The sequence below is a fragment of the Lutra lutra genome, chromosome 4 (assembly GCF_902655055.1).
Source record: "Lutra lutra chromosome 4, mLutLut1.2, whole genome shotgun sequence".
NCBI lineage: Eukaryota > Metazoa > Chordata > Mammalia > Carnivora > Mustelidae > Lutra > Lutra lutra.
In genome coordinates, this window is record NC_062281.1 from 90,219,378 (window position 1) to 90,243,668 (window position 24,291).

Sequence of the window (24,291 nt, forward strand, 5' to 3'; positions counted from 1 at the left end):
TAAAAATAGAACTCTTCTCATACGTTCATGTTCAACTTTCCCCAACACTTCTAGTCCATACTAACCTCTAATTTTCTTCCACCTAATATATTCTGTACCATTCTCTCAGAGAACTGAAATCCTAAACTGTAATCCATCTAAAACGTCTTTGTGTATACACAAATGTGTGTGTGCTCCTCCTGTAAACTCTTGAAGGTCAATTACTTCTTTTGACCTCCAACTACCCAGTGAATTGCTCATTAGGTGCTGCAGAAATATTCGCAGAATGATCTTAACAAAATAAGGGATAGTGCTGTGGAAAGAACACTAGTTAACTTGCTTCTCTCCAAACTTCCCCGCCCACATGACTTAGAACAGGCACCCGCTCTTTAGTCTAGATTCCCATCCAAGTAAAAAAGCCTAACTAATAACGAAGTTCAACCTCACAGAAGAGGAAAACAACTGAAGGAAACAGTCCCTGTGGTCTTCTAAGTGACACCTTAGCACCAGGTCAGGGGAGGGAAAGAGAGGGAAAGGCCAAATGATCTCAAGCTTTTGTGCCTCCTCCTTTCCTCCTTTGGATTCCCAGATCCATCAGTTAAAGTAGGTTGCAACTCAGGCAACAGACCAAGAGTAATTCCCTTAATATTCATTCACAGCTTTTCAAGGTGAAGTTGATCAAGTGGAGAGGTGGCTGGAAGGTAGGGAATGAAGCTAGCACAGGCCTGCACCAGACTGAAGGCAACTGGCGAGGAGGCTGCATTTGCTCAGGGAAACAACACAAATAACACAGCCCGAGCTGGGACACGAGGTTGGAGCAGATGGTGTATGAAAAAGAAATCAGGAAGAAACAAGAGGTCTAAATAACTGATGAAAGTTTAATACATTAAAACCAGATATTTATCACTTTTATATTGCATTTGCCGTATCTGAACAATACAAAGTGGAGGCAAATAGTGACACTTCATAAAAATGTTGATTCCCCATTCCTTTCCCTAAGACCCAGCCCCCCCTCAAATATTCCCTCCCACTCCCTACAGAACTCTGTCCTGAATAAAACACTTAAATACATCATAAATAGTAAATTATGAAAAAAAATAGCAAGAATTGTTTCTTTCCTTCTTGTAAAAAAGAACATGGCAGCAAAGACAGGCAGCCAGAAACTGGCTGGGGGTGTCTAATATAGACAGTTATTTGGGGGACGGGCTAACTTACTATCAAGGTCGGGCAGGATGGAGATGGGACAGTATTCAACAATCTGCCTGAAATGCCAGGCCCCCTTAGCCCCCAGACAGGAGGAGGAGGATCAGGTGGGGAACCACAACTCTTGGAGAGGGGGAACAGACAGATTACCCAGCTCTCATTTCCGAGTTCTCTGCACGAGAAGGGGCAGGGCATGTGGCACAGCAATGACCTCACCTAGGCAAGAATCTGCTGGCTCCCCATCAGTCTAAGTGAATATTCTCTAGCCTCATAGATACAGACTGTCTGTTAAAGGGACAGAGGTGTCCCCTCCCCACCTCAGCTCCTTGAAAAGCAGAACACTGTTGGAAAAGGTGGGAAGAGCAAGGAAGAAACCTCCTTTTGAGAAGGATCCAAATTCATTTAAGTTTTCGTATTTAGAAAAATAAGCAGAATACATTTCAAATTGCAAAACACTAGCAACTGTGATGGCCTGGCAGTGAGCAGGGTCCTGCTTAGCAAGGGCTCTGATCTTCTGGTCCCATGACTGCCCTACTGTTTCAACAAAAGGGATAAAGATTACCCCATGTTCCCACTCTCTCCATTCCTTCAGCCTTAAGAAATTCATCAAGAGAGGAGGAGTTAAAGAGGAGCTGCTCCTGGCAAAGCAGTTCCACACTTCCATTTCTCAAACACCAGGGGGTTCTGAGGGAGCCCCCAAATAGGCATCTCTCCTGACACTTCTGCAGTTTTGATTTGAAACTAACTGTCTTCAAATTGTGTGTGTGCTAGGTTTTCTTTTCCTTTTTTTAAGGAAAAAAAAAAAAAAAAAAAGGAAGGTGGGAGTTGGCTTAACACCCTTATCCCCAAAACCTTTACAGAGATTACAAGGATCTTCTTCCAGAGAAAGTGAGAAGGTGGAGATAATGTGCCAGCCAGTCTGCCTGAGGAAATTTAAGAGTCCAGCTCCCGGTGAAAGGTAGATGAAGAGGAAGAAAACCACCAAATCCAGCAACCCCACTTCCAGCAGGAAGAATGGGGGTTTGAAAACAATGCAGCTGTGGAAGCCAAGGCTGGCCCCTTGAAAACTTGTGCCATCTAACTCAGAAGTGGAGAAGATGTTGCTGTCCTCAACTGTCTGAGGCACTGGTGCCCATTCATAAGGAAGGGGAAGGAGAAGAGGTTCTTCTTCAGGAAGGAGGCAGAGAGCTCCCCTAGCCTCCATTATATTCCTTTTGTGATGACCACGAAGAAGAAAATTCAGCATTGCTGGGGCAAGGGCTGGCTTCTTGGGATCACCAAGCTGACAGAATCTTGTTCCAGGTCTTCTGAATTTTTCTGCTCACTGGAAAGGGTAAGGGTATAAGGTTAAGGATGTGGAGTATGAAATGAGGAGGGAGGAAGGGAATTCAAGTTCATTCCAGCTTGACTGGCAAAATTAAGTTTTCTATTTCATCCTTCGCTTCCAAGTACAAGGTCCTTACAAAATTTAAAAAGGCAAGATTGAAGGGACACCTGGTCCCTCTAACCTTGCAAATTAACTCTCTGTTCCACTTCATCAGTAATCCTCTTTATACCCTTCAAAGCAAGCATTCACCTCCCCCACATCCCAGACACTCACATGGGTGAACTCTGATTCTGCAACTTCAGGCTTTTCCAAGAGGGTTGAACTAGCAGAAGAAAAAAAAAAAATGGAGGCAGAGAGGAGAAGAATTAGAAGGTAAGAAAGAGAAAGGACAGGGAGAGGATGGGAGGGACGGGGCAGCTGGGTGATGGACATTGGGGAGGGTATGTGCTTTGATGAGTGCTGTGAATTGTGTAAGACTGATGAATCACGGACTTGTACCCCTGAAACAAATAATACGTTATATGTTATTAATAATTAAAAAAAAAAAAAAAAAAAAAAAAAGGGACGCCTGGGTGGCTCAGTTGGTTAAGCGGCTGCCTTCGGCTCGGGTCATGATCCCGGTGTCCTGGGATCGAGTCCCACATCGGGCTCCTTGCTCAGCAGGGAGCCTGCTTCTCCCTCTGCCTCTGCCTGCCATTCTGTCTGCCTGTGCTCACGCTCTCTCTCTGACAAATAAAAATCTTAAAAAAAAAAAAAAAAAAAAAAAAAAAAAAAAGAGAGAGAGAAAGGGCGCCTGGGTGGCTCAATGGGTTAAAGCCTCTGCCTTCAGCTCGGGTCATGATCCCAGGGTCCTGGGATCAAGCCCCACATCGGGCTCTCTGCTCCATGGGGAGCCTGCTTCCTCCTTTCTCTCTGCCTACTTGCAATCTCTGTCAAAAAAATAAATAAAATATTTTAAAAAGAGAGAGAGATGGGGCGCCTGGGTGGCTCAGTGGGTTAAGCCGCTGCCTTCGGCTCAGGTCATGATCTCAGGGTCCTGGGATCGAGTCCCGCATCGGGCTCTCTGCTCGGCAGGGAGTCTGCTTCCCTCTCTCTCTCTGCCTGCCTCTCTGTCTACTTGTGATCTCTGTCAAATAAATAAATAAAATCTTTAAAAAAAAAAAAAAAGAGAGAGAGAGAGAAAGGACAATCCTCTCAAGTCAAATCTTGTAATGCTTCTCCATATTTCACTTCAGGATCAATTTAGGATTCAGAAAGAGGCTAAGAAACTACCAGACTTAGAAGCATGTTGTTTTAATTAACTATTTAGCTTCATGAGTACTACAAAAATACTTCCTGATACCCTCCCCTTCTTTCTTCAATTCCTAGGTGTAGTAGGCACTCAGTGATTACTGCTGCCTGATATTTGTGCCATTGTGTAATTCTCTCCTCTTGAATGGGGGTTAGATTTACTGACTCTCTTCCAGAGGACAAAATGTAGGCCAGGTGATGGAACATCAATTCTGAGATTAGGTTACAAAAAGACCCTACCTAGCTTCCTCTTGGGCTCGAGTTCGCTTACTAACTGTTTGCTCTGAGGGAAGCTAGCTGCCACAGGGAGAGAACATGTGACAAGGAACTGAGGGAGGACCACAGGCCAACAGCCTACAAGGAACTGAATCTTGCTAACAACCACGTAAATGAGCTTAGAAGTTGATCCTCCCCCAAGGCAAGCCTCCAGATGAGACTACTGCCCTAACTCACAGCTTTACTGTAACCTCCTGAAAGACCCTGAACCAGTGGCACCCAGCTAAGTCATACTTACAGAGTCAAGCCACATAAAATCTGAAATAATAAATGTTGTAGTTTTTAGCTGCCAAATTGAGAGTAATTTGTTACACAATAAATAATATAAATTTTTGAACGTGGAAGTAAAGTGCTACTGAACTAAAAAGTGGAAGAGGCTTTGGAAGAGGGAAATGGGCTTTAAGGAGAGTTTTAGTGAAAGTCTAGAAGGGCCATGAACATACTGCAGAATCTTAGGCTTGATGAGGGAGTTGCCAATGTGGGCTCAATGGAAAGTGAGAAAAGTCTTATGGGAAACTGAAGGAAAGGGCACCCCTGTAATGTAGTGGAACAAAGTTTTGCAACAATGTCATATGCAGTTATGTGAAAAGCAGAATACATGTCTAACGGATTGGGTGATCTACCTAAGGAGAATTCTAAACAAAGTGCTAAAGGTGCCACCTGGTTCCTTCTCCCCCGCCACCACCCGACCCACCTGGTTCCCTCTTAATGCTTACAGTAAAACGAGAAGAAAAAAATTAAGGGAAGGACTATTAAATAAAAGGACTTTCAGGACCTGATGGTTTTGAAAATTCTGAGTCCCTCCAGATAGCAAACAATGCTAAAATTAAGAAACAGCTTGTGAGCAAGCACAAAACCTGGGCACTACCAGGAAAATGCGGTCTAGAGACAAAGCCAAGGGTATGACTGTAAAACATTTTCTAACACTTCAGAAAAATCAAAGTTGGTTCCTTAGAGTACTACTCAGTCATACAAAAGGCCATTCAAAAAGATTAAAGTCTCCTGGATCCTCTCAACTTAACAGGATCTCTAAGCAGTACAGGGCTTATGAAGAGGGTATCTGTGGGTGTGGCTTTTGTCTAGGGGACTGAATCTTATTGAGACTCACAGGAGGACCACAAAATCTTTGAGGGCATTATAACAGCAGAAACATTCACAGCTTGGACTGAAAGGGGCATACACAGTGTAAAAAGAAGAAACTGCTGGACACCAAAATAGGAAGCAGGCTGAGAAAACTACTAGCTGCAAACACATTCTGGCTTTCATGAAAAAGGAACACCCAGAAAGCAAAACCAAGAGGTCAAAGAGTGGAGTAAAGAGTCATGGGAGAATTACTCCCAAGCTTTTTCCCTGTATTTCGCCTGATCAAAGAAACTCAACAATTGCTGGATTTTGGACTAGCTATGCACCAGTGACTCCTCTGTGCCTCCCTCACTCTTCTCTTTGTACAGGAATGTGTTCAGTGTTATCTACTTACTGCCTCACCACTGTCTGCTGGGTGTGTAGGGAGAAAACAGCTGTCTCTAGTTTCACAGGTCCAAAGACTAAGAGCAACACTACTCAAGGAACAGTACCTGGGGAGCTCCTCCAAACCTAGACCTAATTCAGATGACAAAATTCTGGAATTTAAGCTGCTGCTGTAATGGGATCAAACTTTTGAAGACCACTGGAGCAAATGAATGCATTTCGCACAGGGAGGGACAGGAAGCATTGGGTGCCAGAAGATGGACTGCGAAAGGTCGCTTTTTAGGGGGCACCCTATGAGTTCTGCTTCCTGGTATTCACAGCTTTGTGTAATCCCTTCCTTGTGAGTATGGGCTAGATTTAGTGACTAGAATGCAGCGCAGGTGATAGGAGGTCAATTTTGAGATTAGGTCACAAAAAGATTATGGCTTCTGGATAGGTGCATGCACTCTCACTTGCTCGCTCTGAGGGAGGCCAGCTGCAATGTTCTGAGTTGTCCTAAGGAGAGGCTCATGTTGCAAAAAACCATGGGAGGCCCTCAGCCAACTGCCAGCAAGGAACTAAGGCCCTCTGTCCAGCAACCCACCAGGAACTGAACCCTGCCAACAAGCATATAAAGGAGCTTAGAAGTGAAGCCTCTCAGTTGAGCCTTCAGATGAGATGGGAGCCCCTGGCCAACACCTCATGAAAGACCTTGAGCCTGAGGACCCAGCTAAGCTGCACCCACATTCCCAACCCACAGAAGCTATGATATGTGTTTGTTATTTTAATCCACTAAGTTTTGGGTTAATTTATTATGATGGACTAGATAATCAACACACCATCTAACAAAATTAAACCACAACCTTTAGAATGTATCCTTTTATAAGAGGCACTGTTCATTTTCTTCCCTGCCCAGGAATCTTTTTCCAGGCTTACAAAGTAAGCTGAGAATTCTCACCTAACTCACCAGGAGATAAAGGGTTAGTTGGGGCACATTCTATCAGAATAGTCTGCACACCCCTTAAAGATGCAGAGATGTTGACACACTCCTTCAAGTCAGTAAAGATGAACTGAAGGAAAGTAAACCCAGAAAAATCTAGTGAAGAGCAAAAGACAATGATCTCTTGAAAAAACAAAATTATGGAGGTTCCCAAGGACCTGAAGAGAGAGATAAAAGGAGAACATGAAGAAAGGAGCCAAGGAACCAACCTTGTAGTTTGCATTTGCAAAGTCTCTCCAACTACAGGTGAGAAATAGGGGTCAGGAAGAGTCGAGACCTCACTGATTTTCTCCAAAGGTGGAGTCTGAGGTAAAACATCAGGACGACCGAAGTGGACGCCTGGAAAAAAGAAAAGGGAAGAAAATCAATAAATAAAAAAGAAGACAAAACGGGGTGGGGAAAATACAGAGGGAAAAAAGTGTAACTTGGCTTTTCCTGGATATGAATGGGGAGTAGAGGTTCTAGGCAGATAATCTAGGGCTCAGAGGGAGGGAGGGAGTCCCCAATCACATGGGAACCCCAGCCCTGGCGCTGACCTGGCTCCACTTCCGCCTTGGTTGTCACTTGTGCCTTGTGCTCCCCAGAGACCGATGTCTGGTAAGTAATGCAGGAGTTGCCGCTGGGGCCTGCTCGCCGAGAAAAAGATGAGCCAGACCGAAACTTTTTGGAAGGAGAGGGCTTCACTTCAAAAGGGAAAGAGAAAGCCTACTTAGCACCCACCCGAGAAACCGTCACCGAGACACAGATACAAATCGCTAGCATCCCCAACACAGACCCAAAGGTGCTCTGCAAAGCGGGAAGAAGGACTAATGTCAACAAAGACAGGCTCTATGAACTAGAGAGAGGGTGTGCATCTCAGTTCACCCACTCTGAAAAGCAGAGAACCTAGAGGAAAGCAGACACATACATATCTTGGCCCTGCTACACACAACCTCCATGGCTTGCTTCCAGCCGATGAGGTGTCTTCCATTCCGTCACTCCCTTGTTCTTTAACAGTATCCTCCAGCTCAAGCTGACGAAGATGACCCTTTCACTCTGCGTGCTTGTAGCATTCACGCACACAGCACCATGATACTTTACACTTGCTTATATGCCACTTTGAAAAGACTTTGAAGGGATTTTCCCATGTTTCTTAATACTGTCTGGCATGCCTAAGTCCTCTCTGCCACACTGAGGGACGACTGAGGCCTATGATGAGGAGATGGGAAGAAGGAGTTGGAAATCTGCCAATGGCAGCAGCACTGGAAGGCTGGAAAAGAAGAATACTGGCACTTTCCAACCAAGAAAGTTGAGGGAAGAGAGTAAGAACGACTGCTAAATACAATCAGTAAATGCTTCTCTAATCCTTTGATCCTAGTCTGAGAATTCCTTAGCCCTGGGGATGTGAAGAGAAAACAGAAGACTGGTAATATGCTTGCCTATCTCTGTCTAGAAGTCTGGCTCTATCTCAGCCTATGGCATGGATCCTGCTCCCACAATGACACTCCCTACCCCCCCAACCCTGCCCAAATCCCACCAATTTCCCAGAAATGCCCCTCACCTCAATTACACACGAAGGGAGAGCCAGGGGAAAAGCAGCAACTCGGAAACCACTGGGACAGACAGAGTGACTGACATAAAGACGGGCAGCAGCTCTCATGGGATGTGGGTGGAGCAGAAGAGGCTTTGGCAGTTCCCTGACAGAGGTGTCTTGCCCACCCATCTCCTGGAGTAAGGGAGTCATTGGGGGGTCATCTGGTAGAAGCCACTTACGGGGTATCTTCTTGAACACTGTGTTGCACATGAAGCGCTGGAACCGTTCAGCATAGAAGCCTGGGCGATGCACCGATACGGTGTCCTACAGAGCAGAAGAGATGGCTGCAGAGTTAAAGAGGGGGAAGGCCTGGCAAGAGGATCGCTATTTAGTCCAAGGGCTATTTTCCTCTAGGCTGAGACCCTAACAGAAGGGCAGAACCCACAAATGAAGTAAGACAGAAAGAAGAAATTGAGGGTGCAAATCACAATTGAAGGAGCCAGGAGGAGAGCCACTAGCAAACTGTTACTCACCCCATCGTGTACCAGGGCTTTCCAAGAGTGCTCCAATTTCTTAACAAACCTGCCAAGAAAAATGTGTATCGCACAGTCACCAAGTTTTTAAATGAATGACAGTTATTTCTTTTATGAAGTTAAAGAAGCTGAGAAAGCACTCCCTCTATTACACTCGCTTTCCAAAGAACAGACACAGTAGTACTCGTTCAGGACAGCCATCAAAGCTGTTTCTAGGGAAGTTCATTACCTCCCCTATCGAAAAAGGGAACTTAATATGTCCCTGGCAAGTCAGGGATAAGAACATTTGTTGCAAAAGGAACAGTGAAGGGACAGATGAGCATGCCTGGAAGACAGGAGTTAAAACCGGATGATAATACTGTGAAACAGTAAACCAAGGTCTGTCCAGTCTTCACTAGTAGTTGAAACCTGTTTACAGGGGTAAAACTGGGATCTAGCATTTCCAAATTCTCCCTGTCACTTCACTGCCTCAGTTCCATAGGTTAATAGCACAGGACACAGTGATCCTCTTGTTTTTCCTCCGAGGAAAAGAGGAACATGTTTCCAGCTGTACCCCAATGTGGAGTATGATTCATCTCACAAGTTTTTCACAAAGAGCCAGACAGATGGTGTGTTTTACCCCGGTGCTTCTGAGGACTGACTCAGCTCTCCACAGAGGTATATGTTATGTTTCAGAAGATGGCAGGGTAGCGAAGCCAGGGAGACAGGCAAAATCAAGGAAATAAACCACCATCTGAAACCCAAGGAGGTAAGCCACTAGAATCCAACCCGCTGTTCCTGTTTCAGGAAGAATTTAGTGAGAAACCCAGCTAAAGGAGAAATGTGAATGGTTATCTGCACTCTGTCCCCTTATCTGGGATCCATATGCTCCTCACCTGTAAGACTGGAGAATGTCAATGATCCCAATATAAAGCAGCAGCCTTTCCCCTTTACTGTTGCGGGCAGGGATGCCACCCATACTGTTCCAGAAGACAAGAAGAAAACAGTAAGAAAACCCCTGGCCTGGCACATGAGGGCTTCTCCTCACCTTGAGTCAGATCAGGACAGGGAACTGAGATCTAAACATAACTGTCCCATCTTTCATAAGCTGGGGAAGAGTGAAAACCTTCCTCCAACCCCAAGAGCCACTCTGGAGTATGAATTATAACCTCTTTCTCTCCAAGTCTCACTTGCCTGCTCTCTGACCCCAATTCTACCAAAGAGAATCTAAAGTCACCCCTACTCAGCAACACTGAAAATGCTCAGGTAACTTCTGCACTTCCTCAGTACTTTCATATTTTAACTCACACCCACTAGGACACTCTTCTTGAGTCACAGTAAAGGATACGTTAAAAATGAAACCACTTACAAGACATTTCTGATGCTTCAGTAAATATACTTCCTTAATAGATAGATCCATTATGGTGAGAAAGGCACCTTCCATAAAGCGGCCTATAGTAAATTACTTCCGGTGAAGTTCTAATAGAACAGGCAGACGTGCGTCTAAGGCTCTGAGTATATTCTTTTTGAAAGGTGTTTTAATTTTAAATAGCTCTCCTTCCCAGATGTACTACAGATCCCCAACTTAAGACCTCTCCTTTTCCTTTTACATTCTTAAGGTTAGTTCCATAGTTTTGTAAGTGTTAATACTGTCAGCTTAAATGCTGAGTCGGAGCTATTCTTATGCCAGGAGCTGCATCCTTTCTTCAAGAAAAAAAATACCATGACTCTATGTTCTCCACCCTGTTGCCCCTGAGCCTACTCACTGGTCATCAGTCTCCATGGTGCCACCTCGCCGAGCCTCGCCCTGGATAGATTCCATAGCGGTGGAATAGAGAGCCTTTTGGGGGGCTGGTCGGCGAGTGTCAGCTGAGGATTGCGCTTCACTGCCTAAGGGCTCTCTTTGTGCATGATCTATGTTATGGATCGACATCAAAAGGCTATAGTCCATTATCTTAAAGCTCTGCAGCACCTAAAGGAAGGGAAAAAAAAACAAAAACATTCTGAGCCTTGGGAAGTATGAGGACTTTTTTCAGGATCTCACAGCTTTCCTGATTCAATTATTCTTTTTTTTTTTTTAATCTTTTTTTTCCCCCCCCAAAGATTTTATTTATTTGACAGACATCACAAGTAGGCAGAGAGCCAGGCAGAGAAAGAGGAGGAAGCAGGCTCCCTGCTGAGCAGACAGCCCGATGCGGGGCTCCATCCCAGAACCCTGGTATCATGACCTGAGCCAAAGGCAGAGGCTTTAACCCACTGAGCCACCCAGGAGCCCCATCTTTTTTTTTTTTTTTTAACTTTTTAGAAAGATTTTATTTATTTGAGACAGAGAGAGAAAGAGGGAGAGGAAGGGAGAGCATGAGACAGGGAAGGGTCAGAGGGAGGAGCAGACTCCCCACTGAGCAAGGAGTGAGATGTGGGACTAAATCTTGGGACTCCGGGTTCATGGCCTGAACTGAAGACAGTCGCTAAACCAACCGAGCCACCCAGGAGCCCCCATTTTTTTTTTTTTAAGGTTTTTTTTTTTTTTTTTTTTAAGATTTCAAAGATAGAGAGAGAGAGTGAGAGAGAGGCACACAGGGAGGGGGAAGGAGAGGGGCAGAGCCAAAACCAAGAGTTGGATGCTCAACTGACTGCGCCACCCAAGGGCCCCTAAAGATTTTATTTTCAAGTAATCTCTACACCCAACATGGGGCTCAAACTCAAAACCACAAGATCAAGAGTTGTGCATTCCCCTAACTGAGCCAGCCAGGTGCCCCAAGATTCAATTATTCTTGACTTTCAGGGTTAACTATAGGCTTATCCTTTGCTCCTCCTACTCCCTGGGGAAGAATATATTAACCTCCTCTAGTCACTCATTATTTCTATCCCCTCAGCTTTGTTCTATTTGAGGAAATATATATTAGGCCACTGCCTAGCCCACAACACCCTCTTTGCTTGTTCTTTCCTTGTATCGCTTTGTGAAAAGAGCCCTGTATTCAAGAGAACGTGGAATACATATTTGTACTGTAAAGAATCCACAAGTAGGGGGGCACTTGAGTGGCTCAGTGGGTTGGAGCCTCTGCCTTCGGCTCAGGTCATGATCCCAGGGTTCTGGGATTGAGCCCCGCATCGGGCTCTCTGCTTAGCAGGGAACCTGCTTCCTCCTCTCCTCCTCTCCCTCCTGCCTGCCTCTCTGACTACTTGTGATATCTATCAAATTAAAAAAAAAAAGATTCTCTCTCCCTTTCTCTCTGCCCCCTGCCTAAGTAAAAAAAAAAAAAAAGAATCCACAAGTAGGGACGCCTGGGTAGCTCAGTGAGTTAAGGCCTCTGCCTTCGGCTCAGGTCATGATCCCAGGGTCCTGGGATCGAGCCCCACATCGGGCTCTCTGCTCAGTGGGGAGCCTGCTTCCCCTTCTCTCTCTGCCTGTCTTTCTGCCTACTTGTGATCTCTGTCAAACAAATAAATAAAATCTTAAAAAAAAAAAAAGTGTTTCTGTTCTCAACAGTATTATAATTTAGGAAAGAAAACAAATGCAAAAATAAATCCAATACAGTCTAATACATGCAACAACAGAAGCGACTGCACGATTGGTAGTATGGAGGAGGCCAGGAGGTGATAAGTAAGTTTATGAAAAATTAGAAATAAGTCCGAATAAATAAAGGAAGGAATATTCTAACACCTGGAAGCATGAAACAGCACATTATGTGCAGGGAGATGTAATTTGGCACTGCTAAAACAGAAAATGCAAAGGACAGGTGTGGCAGATTACAGAGGTTGACAGAGGCAAAACAGTGACAGGCCTGATGTATCATATTAAGGAGCCTGGATTCTTTTTTTAAAAAGATTTATTTGGGGCACCTGGGGGGCTCAGTGGGTTAAGCCTCTGCATTCAGCTCAGGTCATGATCTCAGGGTCCTGGGATTGAGCCCTGCATCAGGCTCTCTGCTCAGCAGGGAGCCTGCTTCCCCCCTCCACCTGCCTCTCTGCCTACTTGTCATCTCTCTGACAAACAAATAAAAATCTTAAAACAAACAAACAAACAAAAAAAGAAGTAGAAGAAAGAAAAAAATCCTCCTAACCTTAAGATGGAAGAGATAAAAGTTGGCTTACATCCAGAAAGAAAACAGCTGATAGAGGCTGAAGCCAGGGAAGGGAAAGGAAGCAAGATGTGAAACAGAACCCTAAAGAAACAGTTCTGAAAAAGTGACCTGTAAGAAGCCATCACATTGGGCAAAAAGGAGATTAAAGATGGGTAACCGTAGACATGTTTATAAACTGGGGACAAATGGATGGTATGTAATAGAATAGAGGGGTAGTCTGCTTAGAAACAAGGCTGGGGGATAGCAGTCAGAAAATGGTTTGGAGACTGCAATCATGTGACATCTGTGCTGAGAGGAACAGGAGGTAGAGTGGTGAACAATAGTGAGGCCAGATAGCGTCAACCTGTAGAGATGCTGGTGGAATAGACCCAGGTGTGTGATTTCCTTCAGCAGCACTCAGGTTCCAAGATATAAATCTGAATCTGGCAGGCAGGACCAAGATCTGAGGAATGATGGTACTGGTATGAAAATAAGGAGACTGTAGGATTATGAGGCCGAAGAGAGGTAAAGAAAATGAAGCCAGGTCGGGGAGGATAACAGAATGCAAAATGTAAAGGCTCAGCAATAACTTAATGCAAAAGTTATTTTAAATGAAGTCTGGGACATATGGAGCTAAGGAACCAAGTCCCATCTTGCACCGATTTGAACCTTAAGAACAATAAGCTGTTTTAGTGGCTGAGATTTTTGGTATTTGACAGGGAAGAAAATATGATAAACTCACCAAACAGTCACGCTGTAGGGTCTTACATAGAGCACTGTACATGTCAGCATCCAAAAAAAGGCCATCTGGAATATCTTGTAAGAAGTCCAGGTCTTTAAAGGTGGGGAGAGGCTTCTCTCGCTCTTTTTGGGAAGCCCGCCGTTTGTAGGTTGAGCCCTTGAGGTCATATTTGATGTGCATCTTGACCGACCGTGGTAAGAGATTGTTCATCACCACAATTCGAATGTTCTTACCACCTGCCTGCACACAGTACAGTCCATAGAATTTAGGCAGCAAAGTGCGAGGATTCTGGTTGAGGTTCTGAGAGCACAAAAGTAAAAAGAAGCAGGAGAGCAAGTCAGATGATTTTCAGTGAAACCCAAGGGTAAAGGTTTGCCACCCCCTTTCCTTTGTCTGCTATATGGGATTCAGGTACAATCTGTCCATAAGCCCACATCAAATTTGTTTACAGTTTCCCAATACATCTACCTCAGTGATTGGATCACCACCAAGGATGAAAGATTATGACTTAAGTCGAAGGCAGATGCTTAACTAATGGAGCCACAGACCTGATGGAGCCACAGACTGTCCAATAGAGTAATCAGTCAGGATACTCAATATATGATGGGTATTCTTTTAGAGAGGCTTAAGAAAAGATCATGTTGAAAAAGTCTTAACTCTAAGCCCTTGGTATAGTATATTCTTGTGGCTGTGATGCAAAGCAATACTAACTTCTTCAGAAGCACTGAGAGCAGTCACTCAGAGTTAAGATGGAGTAGAAGTAACAACTTCATTCCCTAGTGTAGGAGGTGGATTAAGAACAGAAAACAAAATTATCACTGAATTTCAACTTTGGGTAGGATGGTCTAAGTCAAGTAACACTTAGACAGATGGGGTCCCCGAGTGGCTCAGTCAGTTAAGTGCCTGCCTTCAGTTCAGGTCATGATCCTAGGGTCCTGGGATGGAACCCTACGTGGGGCTCATCAGGGAGTCTGCTTCTCCCTCTCCTTCTGCCACTGCTCCCACTCGTGTGCTCTTTCTCTCTCGTTATCACCCTCAAATAAATAAAATCTTAAAAAAAAAAAAAAAAAAAGACACAAAAAAACTCTTTTAGCCCCAGAGACGCCAAAGAGATGGGGCAAAAAGCCCTCAAACAAACTACATCTTTAAGACAGAAATGCTGACTTTGTGTTGCCCTGCTGAAGAGAGCCCCCCAGCCTTTTTTCCTTTTTTAAAGATTTTATTTACTTATTTGAGAGAGAGCACAAGCAGGGGCCAGGAGAGGGAGAAGCAGGCTCCTCGCTGAGCAGAAAACCTTACGCAGGGCTTGATCCCAGGACCTTTGGACCATGACCTGAGCGTAAGGCAGATGCTTAACTGACTGAGCCATGCAGGTGTCCCAAGAGAGCCCCCCAGCCTTGTCTAGGAGTGGAGTGGGCAGCAGAGGTGGCCAGTGCTCCTCTTCCCTCACCATGTAGTATCCTGGAAGCAGCTTCTGCAGAAACTCCGCTTCTTTATGCTGAACCGTTTTAATAATGAATTCATCATCGCTGGACACGTAGAAGAGGGAACCACTAGCCCCAGAGTTGCAGAGTTCAATCAGCGGCTCACTGCAGAGAGAGTACTGGGGCCCAGGAAGAAGAGAGTAAGAAGTTCAGAAATACCAGGGCCTGTCCGACCAGAAATTAAGTACAGATGCAATTCTGTTCTAAAGGTATATTAGAGCAAGACTGGAGAAAGGGTCTTCCTTTAGAAGGATGCCTCTGATACTGGAGTCATAGAGTCCTGGGAACGAGAGCTTACCAAGTAATCATCAGGCCGGATACCAAATAACTCCCGAAAGTAACGGAAGGCAACAGGTGCATAGGTCTTGAACCGAAAGTCATTGTAGTGATGAGCAGGGGTCAAGTTGCTCCCTTCACTGTAGGGTTAAAATAGAAAAAGCTGTAATTTACCAGTCCCTGTCATCCGGGAAGTCCACCCTGGGCAGACACTCAGAGTAACCCAGAGGCAGGTCAATACACCCCTTTTGAGAGAAACAGAGGGATTAGATGAGTCAGTTACTTAGTGGGACAAAGCCACAACATGGGGATTAAGACATGGCACAGGGAGTCAGACTGCTCCTACCCAGTGCACTGAATTGCTTTTTAGGGCTCACTCCTAGGGCCGGAGGCTTATGGAAGCATTCAAAGGACACCATCTGTTCTCTAAATTCTCTATTCCTACATCACCCCAAGATCAAGTCAAGGACTGGACATTGGGCACATGCCTAAATTAGACCTGAACCCTGAAAACTGGCCTGAGGTTGATATGAAAAAGCCACACTTCCCACGGCATTCCCCTGAACATTAACCTTTGTACCTGGGGAAGAAGATACTCTCCACAACATAGAAGTCTTGCATGAGGACATCACGCTCTGGTTTGGTACTCAGGCTCCCCACAGTGTGAGTAATGCCTAACTGGATGGCACCTTTCAAGGCAGATGAGGTTGTCTGACAAACAGAAGAGAAAATAGGAAAGTTTCTAGTATTAAATCTGATCAGAACAATAAAAACTCAGGAGGGAAGAGCCAGAAGAAGCACTCAAAAGCAAATGGCACTTCTGGTACTTCAGACTAAGCTGTAGCAGTCCAATTCCTCCATCTTCTTCTTTTTTTTTTTTTTTTTAAAGATTTTATTTATTTGACAGACAGAGATCACAAGTAGGCAGAGAGGCAGGCAGAGAGAGAGAAAGGAGGAAGCAGGCTCCCCGCTGAGCAGAGAGCCCGATATGGGGCTTGATCCCAGGACCCTGGGATCATGACCCGAGCCGAAGGCAGAGGCTTTAACCCACTGAGCCACCCAGGCGCCCCCAATTCCTCCATCTTCTTGCTTTACATGGCTGTTAAGCCTGCTAAAGGTTGCAAGGGTATGAAAATACACAGGAGCAAAGGCAGGACTGAGTCAGCCTGAGCTAGGCAAGGTGTTCCCGCTTCTCCAAATTTATAGCTGGAAGCCACAATCCATATCAACATTTGGAAGATATGTTGTACTGAGAGAAAAATTTTAAGTCTCACTACAAAGATTCCTGCGTGCAGAATGTCTGGGGCTCTCCAAACATTTTATTCATGAAAAATAGACTGTAACTAAAATACGGACTGATATTCCGATGGACTACCTGGCTACAGAAGCTTCAGTCCTTTAAGGCAGAGCCTGACTCATGTCCCAAGGACGACAGGCTGGCAAAAAAAAGTTCCTAATTGAAGAGAAAGCCTGAAAAACTAAAATTATTTCTGAAAGAAGTGTTTAGATTTAAAATGATCACACTATAATCAAAAACAATGAATTCAAGAACCTCACTCTTATAATCCCATGGGAAAATATCAAATCATCTAGATCTGTGCTGTCCAATATACTTGCCACTGGCCAGAGATAGCTACTTAAGTTCATTAAAATAAAAACTGAAAATCTGCCTTTTCAGTCTTACCAGCCACATTCAAGTATGACTAGTGGCTACTATTGGAGGGCACAGACTATAGCACATTTCAATCACTGTAGAAAGTTCTACTGGACAGTTTTGTTCTAAATGATTTCCCTTATCCCCGACTCTTACCAAGTATTAAATTACTTGTACTTCTACTTAGTCATCATTAGGCACTAAAATGTTAACTAGAGTGGTACCTGCCTGGCTCAGTCTGTAAAGCATGTGACTCTTGATCTCAGGGTCATGAGTTTGAGCCCCATGTTAGGGTCAGAAATTAATTTACTTTAAGTAGGCTCCATGCCCAATGTGGGGCTCAAATTCATGACCTTGAAATCAAGAACTGCATGCTCTACTGACTGAGCCAGCCAGGTGCCCTGTTAGAGATTACTCTCTGCCCCCCAAATTTTATACATATATACACACATACACATACATATATATATAACTAGATTTTGAAGTGTGTGCCTCTCCAATTAGCCTAGAAACTCATCTTTTTGTCTCAATGTTCAGCACATAAATAGAGCTCAATAAGTAACTGCTGGATTGACAAGGGCCTCGAGCCCATTCCCAGAACGGGTCAGGTACCTGACAATGGAATTAAGACAGAGAACACCCACAAGAAAAATTTACATGGGTCAGAACTCCAAGAACTCCAAGATATCTACACACACTGTATCAAACAAGGTATAAACACTCAATGGAATGGTTGAACACTGTCCTTGGGAAGTCTGAGCACCTCCCAAAGTGGTCCAGAACTGAAAGTAAACTCTAAAGTCCAAGTTGTATGATAGCTCTTGTGCAAAAGGCTTAGGATATCAAGAAATGAGACAAAATGTGGAGAATAAAACCAACGGGACAGAACTATTCCTTCCTGGACTAAAATGAAAGTGTTCCACCCAGACACACCTTTTTATATGTCGTCTCTCCTGAGGAATCAACACCTCGGTGGCCTATTTTCTTGATGGGCATGCCAGAGGCATAAGGCACCTGGAAAAAGAAGAGTCAAAATTAGCATATGATCCCCGTGTAATACACCATATAGCTACCATGATACATTAAAACAAACTGAACACTCAACCCACCCATTCTACGTTACAAATATTTTGTAAAATCTTCACAAGATTTTAGTTTTAGTGTTGTTTCCAAATGAATTAACTGGCTAAAAGAACAGAGAAAATTTCAAGGGACACATATTTCACTTTTGATCCTCAAGGAAAAAAAAGGGGGGGGGGACATAAAAAAACGAGTGACATTAAGGAAAAGTAGAGACAAGAGAACTATAAAACAGCTGCTCCAAGAAAAAGAACAAACCTTAGTTCACAAAAGGCAGGTTAAACGTAGTTCCACAGACCCCCATCTTTTTTACCAGCTTTCTTCCAGAAACCTCTACCCCTGTAACTTTCAACCTGACATGAATACTACCTGCTCAAAGTGCATTCACCAGTAAAAATGATCTAGCCACTCGCAAATGCAAGTACTGCAAGCCTAGGAATTAAAAAGCTGAGGCAATAAGATGACTCTTCTGAGATAGGAGCCCTCAGTGCCTTGAAGAGACTCCTGGCAACATGATATGGCTTTGTTTTCCACCCACAGGATAGACCCTAAAATAAGGAAGGAGTAATACCAGTAGAGCAGAATTTAGAAGGCTATTTCCCACATCAAGATGAAACACAAAAGACGCAAAGGTATTCTTCGTGATGTTAGTACTCATTAAGTTAATAAGCCAGAGGCAAAAAGGCCAGTGTAAATATGGTGTCATGATCTTAGGGCCTGATATTCAAGTTCTACTCTTCTTTCTAAGGCCCTTAATATCAGAAAACCCTCAGTATATCATCTCAAAGATCTTGGAAGAGGTTCTAAGAGAAAAACCTAAAATCTCAGGCCAAAGTGGGTCTGCACTCTGAAATCCTGTCACAAAACCCAGGAGAGAGGCAAGAAATAAGAGGTTTGGGAAATACTGAATAGGAAGAAAATTAAGTAAATGGAAGATATTCTGCACAGAAAAGAAAAACTCAGGAAATTAACAGCATCTATATGGTTAAAAGAAGTTCTTCAAATTCACTGAAGCTATGCAACCAGGAAGCAGTAATAGCAAAACCAAAGAGTAGGCTTTAGTGACAACTATGTGGGTTTTAATCCCAGCCTTATTAATTGTGTGACCTTGGGCCAACTGTAGAACCTCTAATCCTCACTCTACTTATCTATAAAACATGGATAGCAATGGTACTTAGCTCACAGGAGTGTTTACCAGATTAAATAAGAATAAAGGACGCTTAGATAAATTATTTACTCTTTGGTACACTACCTTTGATACATTTTAAAAAAAAAAAGCTCAATCAATGCGAGCTATTATTAATATCTATAATAAACTACAACAAAAGTAGCTGTTTAATCTCTAGTTTACCAAAGAGATGTAAAAGTCCTGTCTAGCTTCCAAGAGTCAAGTAGGGAGAAAATAAAGATGTCTTTTTTTTTTTTTTAAGATTTTATTTATTTATTTGACAGACAGAGAACACAAGTAGGCAGAGAGGCAGGCAGAGAGAGGAGGAAGCAGGCTCCCTGCTGAGCAGAGAGCCCCATGTGGGGCTCGATCCCAGAACCCTGAGATCATGACCTGAGCCAAAGGCAGAGGCTTTAACCCACTGAGCCACCCGGGCGCCCCGAGAAAATAAAGATGTCTTAAACAGGTATCCTTCTATTCCAGAATTAAAGTTTCAGAAATATGTATCAGTATCAAACTCACCTCAGACGGCATGGATCTCTTGATTCCTGATGCTGTCGAAAGAATAAACAAAACCACAATCAGAAGTGTACATACACACACACTAGGGCCCACAATTTCTATCAAGCACACTGAAACAATTGGGGTTTGAGTCCAACTAAACCTGACAATGAGCTCCTGCCTTTTGCTCTGTGATACTAAATCCTTTTGGATAGGGATTTTAAATATCCCTTCCTCTTCTTCCATACTCATAGAGGCCTTATGCATACTCCATTCTTTTTTTTTTTTATTTTATTTATTTGACAGACAGAGATCACAAGCAGGAAGAGAGGCAGAGAGAGAGAGAGGAGGAAGCAGGTTCCCTGCTGAGCAGAGAGCCCAACGCGGGACTCGATTCCAGAACCCTGAGATCATGACATGAGCCGAAGGCAGCAGCTTAACCCACTGAGCCACCCAGGTGCCCCTGCATACTCCATTCTTGTTCTAGTCCCTTTTCTTAGTCAGTTCTCCAGGAAATATATCTGTTCTTGATACACTTAACCATCAGGATAAAAGGGTCTCATCTGATACCATGGCTGAAAGAGAAAGGGCATAAGAGATACATAAGACTCACTGGAGAGTCTAGGGCTTGATTAATAATTCTTCCCGTACAGCTAAAAGGGTAAGAACTTCTAGAGCATATCTGTGGTGCTTTACTCCTCTATTTATTATTTCAGAGAAAGGTAAAGAGTTGATCTATGGAAATAAGGCAGCTAAGGATACGACAATACAATGTTGAAATAATGATTCTGCATCCCTACCTCATTTTGATTTCTGCTGCAACTCAATAGGACTTTGTTAGCATTTACTTACTAAACTGAGTTTTACTTACCAAATATTTAATCAGTGCAGATGTATAAGATAATTGTGTAGTTCAATCTCGTAAGTATTATTACTTTTATCCATTTAAATTTAGGAAAGATTTTAAGAATATGTTTACAAAATGACTAAAAGAACCTATCTGTAGAAAATCTACTCTGAAAGGTTAAATCAGTTTTTAAGGGTCTGTCATCCCCATAACCTTCATCAAAGATCACACTGGAGACACATGACCACTCAGGAAGACAGACTGTTGTGTCGTCCCCCTACCCCCCAAGCCACCCCCATTCATACTGGAAAATATTGACCTTCATATACAAAGACTACTGATAGAGACTTATAATCTAATTCTAACAAATTCAAAGGGAATAAAGATTAGCCATATTAAAGAAAATTAAAAAGAGGAGCCTAATGGGATGGATCTGCAATAACACCTGAGCAGGAAGATCCCAGGTTCCAGTGTATGTTTAAGGACTAATGATGAGGCAGCAACACATGGGATTAAGGGCAACAAGGTGAAGGGCAACAATTATCATTGTTTAAGGCAAATAATCAAGGGCCCTGAGAATTTCAGAATATAGCTGGGCTCAGAGCAAAGGTTATGACAATAGACCTTAGTCGTACATAGGCCATAGACCACATACTTCAGTTACTAATAAGCAGAGCAGCAAAACCTCCTTCCCCATAGTGAGTCAGGGTGGCAAAAAATGGGGAACAGATGGTTTTCATTCTTCTTCCCAAAATAGGAGGCAATGGAAATGTCATCTAGCTGTTAGGAAGATCTGCTACATAAAATGACCCAGAAAACTGGAAAACCAGAAAAGCCCAATTATCTACACCCTTTATAGATGTTTCATCTTTAATCAGATCAACTTCAGCTAGGTAAAAGACAAAATAAATTAGTACTGGAACCCCAAGCTAAAGCTTCCAAGGAACAATAAGGATAACTCTGACTTATGAATAAAACTGCTACTGACTTACTATAAAATTTAAGGTGTCCATCAACAAAGAAAAGGTCCAACCTTTTTTTTAAAGATTTTATTTATTTATTTGATAGAGAGAGGGAGCACAAGTAGGCAGAGAGGCAGGGGGTGGGGGGGGGAGCGGGGGGGGGGGGGCCCGGGAAGCAGGCTCCCTGCTGAGCAGAGAGCCTAAAGCTGGGCTTGATCCCAGGACCCTGAGATGATGACTTCAGCTGAAGGCAGATACTTAACTAAGTCACCCAGGCACCCCAAGGTCTAACCTTTTATATCTTATAAGCTTTTAGCCAGGAGTCAACATGCTGAGCTATTTAAAAATCAGGAGACTTGGGTTCAAATCCCTATTAGATCAGACAAATTGTTCTCTATGCTTAACTAAAACAATGAACCTATATTAGAAACCTTATGGGGGTGCCTGGGTGGCTCAGTCACTAAGTGTCCTGGAATGGAGTCCTGAGTCGGGTTCCCTACTCATTGGGAAGTCTGCTTCTCCTTCTCCCTTCAACCTCTCCTCCTTGCTCGTGTGCTCTCTCTCAAGTAAATAATAAGTAAAATCTTAAAAAAAAAGATGGGGCACCTGGATGGCTCAGTGGGGTGCCTGGGTAGGCTCAGTGGCTTAAAGCCTCTGCCTTCAGCTCAGGTCATGATTCCAGGGTCCTAGGATGGAGCCCCGCTTTGGGCTCTCTGCTCAGCAGGGAGCCAATTCTCTCTCTGCCTGCTGCTCTGCCTGCTTGGGCTCCTCTCTCTCTCTCCTCTGTCAAATAAATAAAATCTTAAAAAATGGCTTATGTAGGGGCTCCTGGGTAGCTCAGTCAGTTGAGCATCTAACTCTTTATCTCAGCTCAAGTCTTGATCTCAAGGTTGTCAGTTCAAGCCCCACATGGCATCATTTAAAAAAAAATCTTGTGGATGCCTGAGCAGCTCAGTCTATTAAGCATCTGCCTTCAGGTCTGGTCATGATCTCAGCATCCTGAGATGGAGGTCTGTTTCTCCCTCTCCCTCTGTTCCCCTCCACTTGTGCTCTCTCTCGCTTTCTCTCAATAAACAAAATCTAAAAAAAAAAAAAAAACAAAAAAAACAAAAAAAAAAACAAAAAAAACCCCAAAAAAAACTTATGTAAAGATTAGATGAGATAAGCTAAATCAAATGGACCATAAGGTGCTACACAAATGTATTCTTTCTGTGTGATTTCTAAAGCAAAAGCAAAATTGGGCTCACACCAAGGTTTAATGCTCAATTACCTAGACTTTCAAGGAATTTTAATTAGCATCTCAAATTACCTGGCTCCTCCCAAACCCCTCAGCTGTACCCCTCCACCACACCCTCCTGCAACTGCACACATGCAAACTACAGAATCACTGATTCTCAATGAGAAAATCAGTATGCTTTCAGTTGAGAAGACAAACACTGATTCTGGACTCCTTAATCAGTGCTTGACCTAGCCCTTCCCCCCCCCCCTTTTTTTTTTTTTTTTGCCACTGAGAAAAAGGTTTGGAAGGACCTGGCAGAATCAAGAAGGGCCAACATCCCATCCTCTTTGACATTCTTATCTAGAAAATAACCTCCTCTGTACGTAAGTAGTCACTAGACAAAGTTAATCAATGGAGGGAAAAAAAAAGGCAGTTAAATTATTTCAAAGCACAAGAGTTAGTAAGAAAGTCCTATACTTCCCTGAAAAGCTCTACCTTGCTACCTTTCCTAGTTTTATCCCACAACAAGTAGCTCTAGAGCTGCTACATTCTTGCAAAGTACCCAGAACCAGGGTGAGAGGACTTCACTCAGTGGAAGGGAAGCAAGGCAAGTGGCAGGAAGAACAGGCAGAGGGAGAAGCACGTTTCCCACTGAGCAGGGAGCCCGATGTGGGACTCAATCCCAGGACCCTGGGATCATGACCTGAGCCAAAGGCAGACACTTAATGAAATGAGCTACCCAGGCGTCCCATGAGCCTCCGACTCTTGATGTCTGCTCAGGTCATGATCTCAGGGTTGTGACATGACAGCCCTGCATAGGGCTCCTCGCTCAGCACAGAATCTGCCTGAGATTTGGTCTCCCTCTGACCCTCCCCCCACTCACAACTCTTCCTCTCTCTCTAAATAAAATCTTTAAAAATATATAATGATAGGGGTGCCTGGGTGGCTCAGTGGGTTAAGCCGCTGCCTTCGGCTCAGGTCATGATCCCAGAGTTCTGGGATCAAGCCCCACATCGGGCTCTCTGCTCAGCAGGGAGCCTGCTTCCTCCTCTCTCTGCCTGCCTCTCTGCCTACTTGTGATTTCTGTCAAATAAATAAATAAAATCTAAAAAAAAAATATATATATATATATAATGATAATCAGAACAAGTAACACAGGAGGAGGAGGAGAACAAAGACCTAAGACTTATTACTCTCTTCCTTGCCTGAAGTTTTACTCCTGCACAAATCAGACCTCTAACCTATCACAGAAGAATGGAAGGGAAGAGAAAAATACCTAGAGTCTTACCAATGTTGCTGTTAACACCCAGGTGGTCCAGAAACCCAATGAAGAACAGAATGACATTTTAAGGAACAAGATACCATCTGCTAAGGCTGGACCACTTGGTCCAAGTCTCTGCTAATGAGAAACTCTCTACTGGAGAAGTCCATGAGACTGAAGGGTCAATAACATTGTACATGTTCACCTCATAATCAACCTTTCTCTCCTATTAGTACAGAAGGAGGAGGAAGAACAGAAGGCAGGAGAAGAAGTGGGGGGGGGGGAGAAGAGAGAAAAAAAAGACTAGAAGACCAACTCAGCATGGGCACACTGGGTTTGGTAATGCCAGCCAGCCAATGTTCAAGGGAAATGAGATTCCTCCCTATGGATAAGATCAGAATACTGTTGGGGCTGACTGGGTGGCTCAGTGGGTTAAGCCTCTGCCTTGGGCTCAGGTCATAACCCCAGGATTCTGGGACTGAGCCCA

The 24,291-nt window shown here is 43.8% G+C and overlaps 1 protein-coding gene across 4 annotated transcripts in view; it reads right to left on the reverse strand.

Moving 5' to 3' along the window:
- Positions 1-837: 837 nt before the first annotated feature.
- Positions 838-24,291, reverse strand: part of PIP5K1A (phosphatidylinositol-4-phosphate 5-kinase type 1 alpha) — a 38,017-nt gene continuing 14,563 nt past the window's right edge. Inside the window, exons 3-16 of one of the 4 annotated variants that reach the window (XM_047724967.1) lie at positions 19,537-19,568; positions 17,700-17,780; positions 15,693-15,823; positions 15,135-15,252; positions 14,803-14,955; positions 13,353-13,652; positions 10,313-10,518; positions 9,443-9,526; positions 8,568-8,616; positions 8,274-8,358; positions 7,058-7,204; positions 6,731-6,860; positions 2,783-2,826; positions 838-2,506 (exon numbers count right to left, since the gene is read on the reverse strand). In XM_047724967.1, the coding sequence (XP_047580923.1) occupies positions 2,808-2,826; positions 6,731-6,860; positions 7,058-7,204; positions 8,274-8,358; positions 8,568-8,616; positions 9,443-9,526; positions 10,313-10,518; positions 13,353-13,652; positions 14,803-14,955; positions 15,135-15,252; positions 15,693-15,823; positions 17,700-17,780; positions 19,537-19,568 (1,535 nt within the window). In that variant the 3' untranslated portion in view covers positions 838-2,506; positions 2,783-2,807. Of the gene's footprint in view, positions 2,507-2,782; positions 2,832-6,730; positions 6,861-7,057; positions 7,205-8,273; positions 8,359-8,567; positions 8,617-9,442; positions 9,527-10,312; positions 10,519-13,352; positions 13,653-14,802; positions 14,956-15,134; positions 15,253-15,692; positions 15,824-17,699; positions 17,781-19,536; positions 19,569-24,291 lie in introns of all 4 variants that reach the window. The other 3 variants (XM_047724966.1, XM_047724965.1, XM_047724968.1) reach the window with 3 other exon arrangements.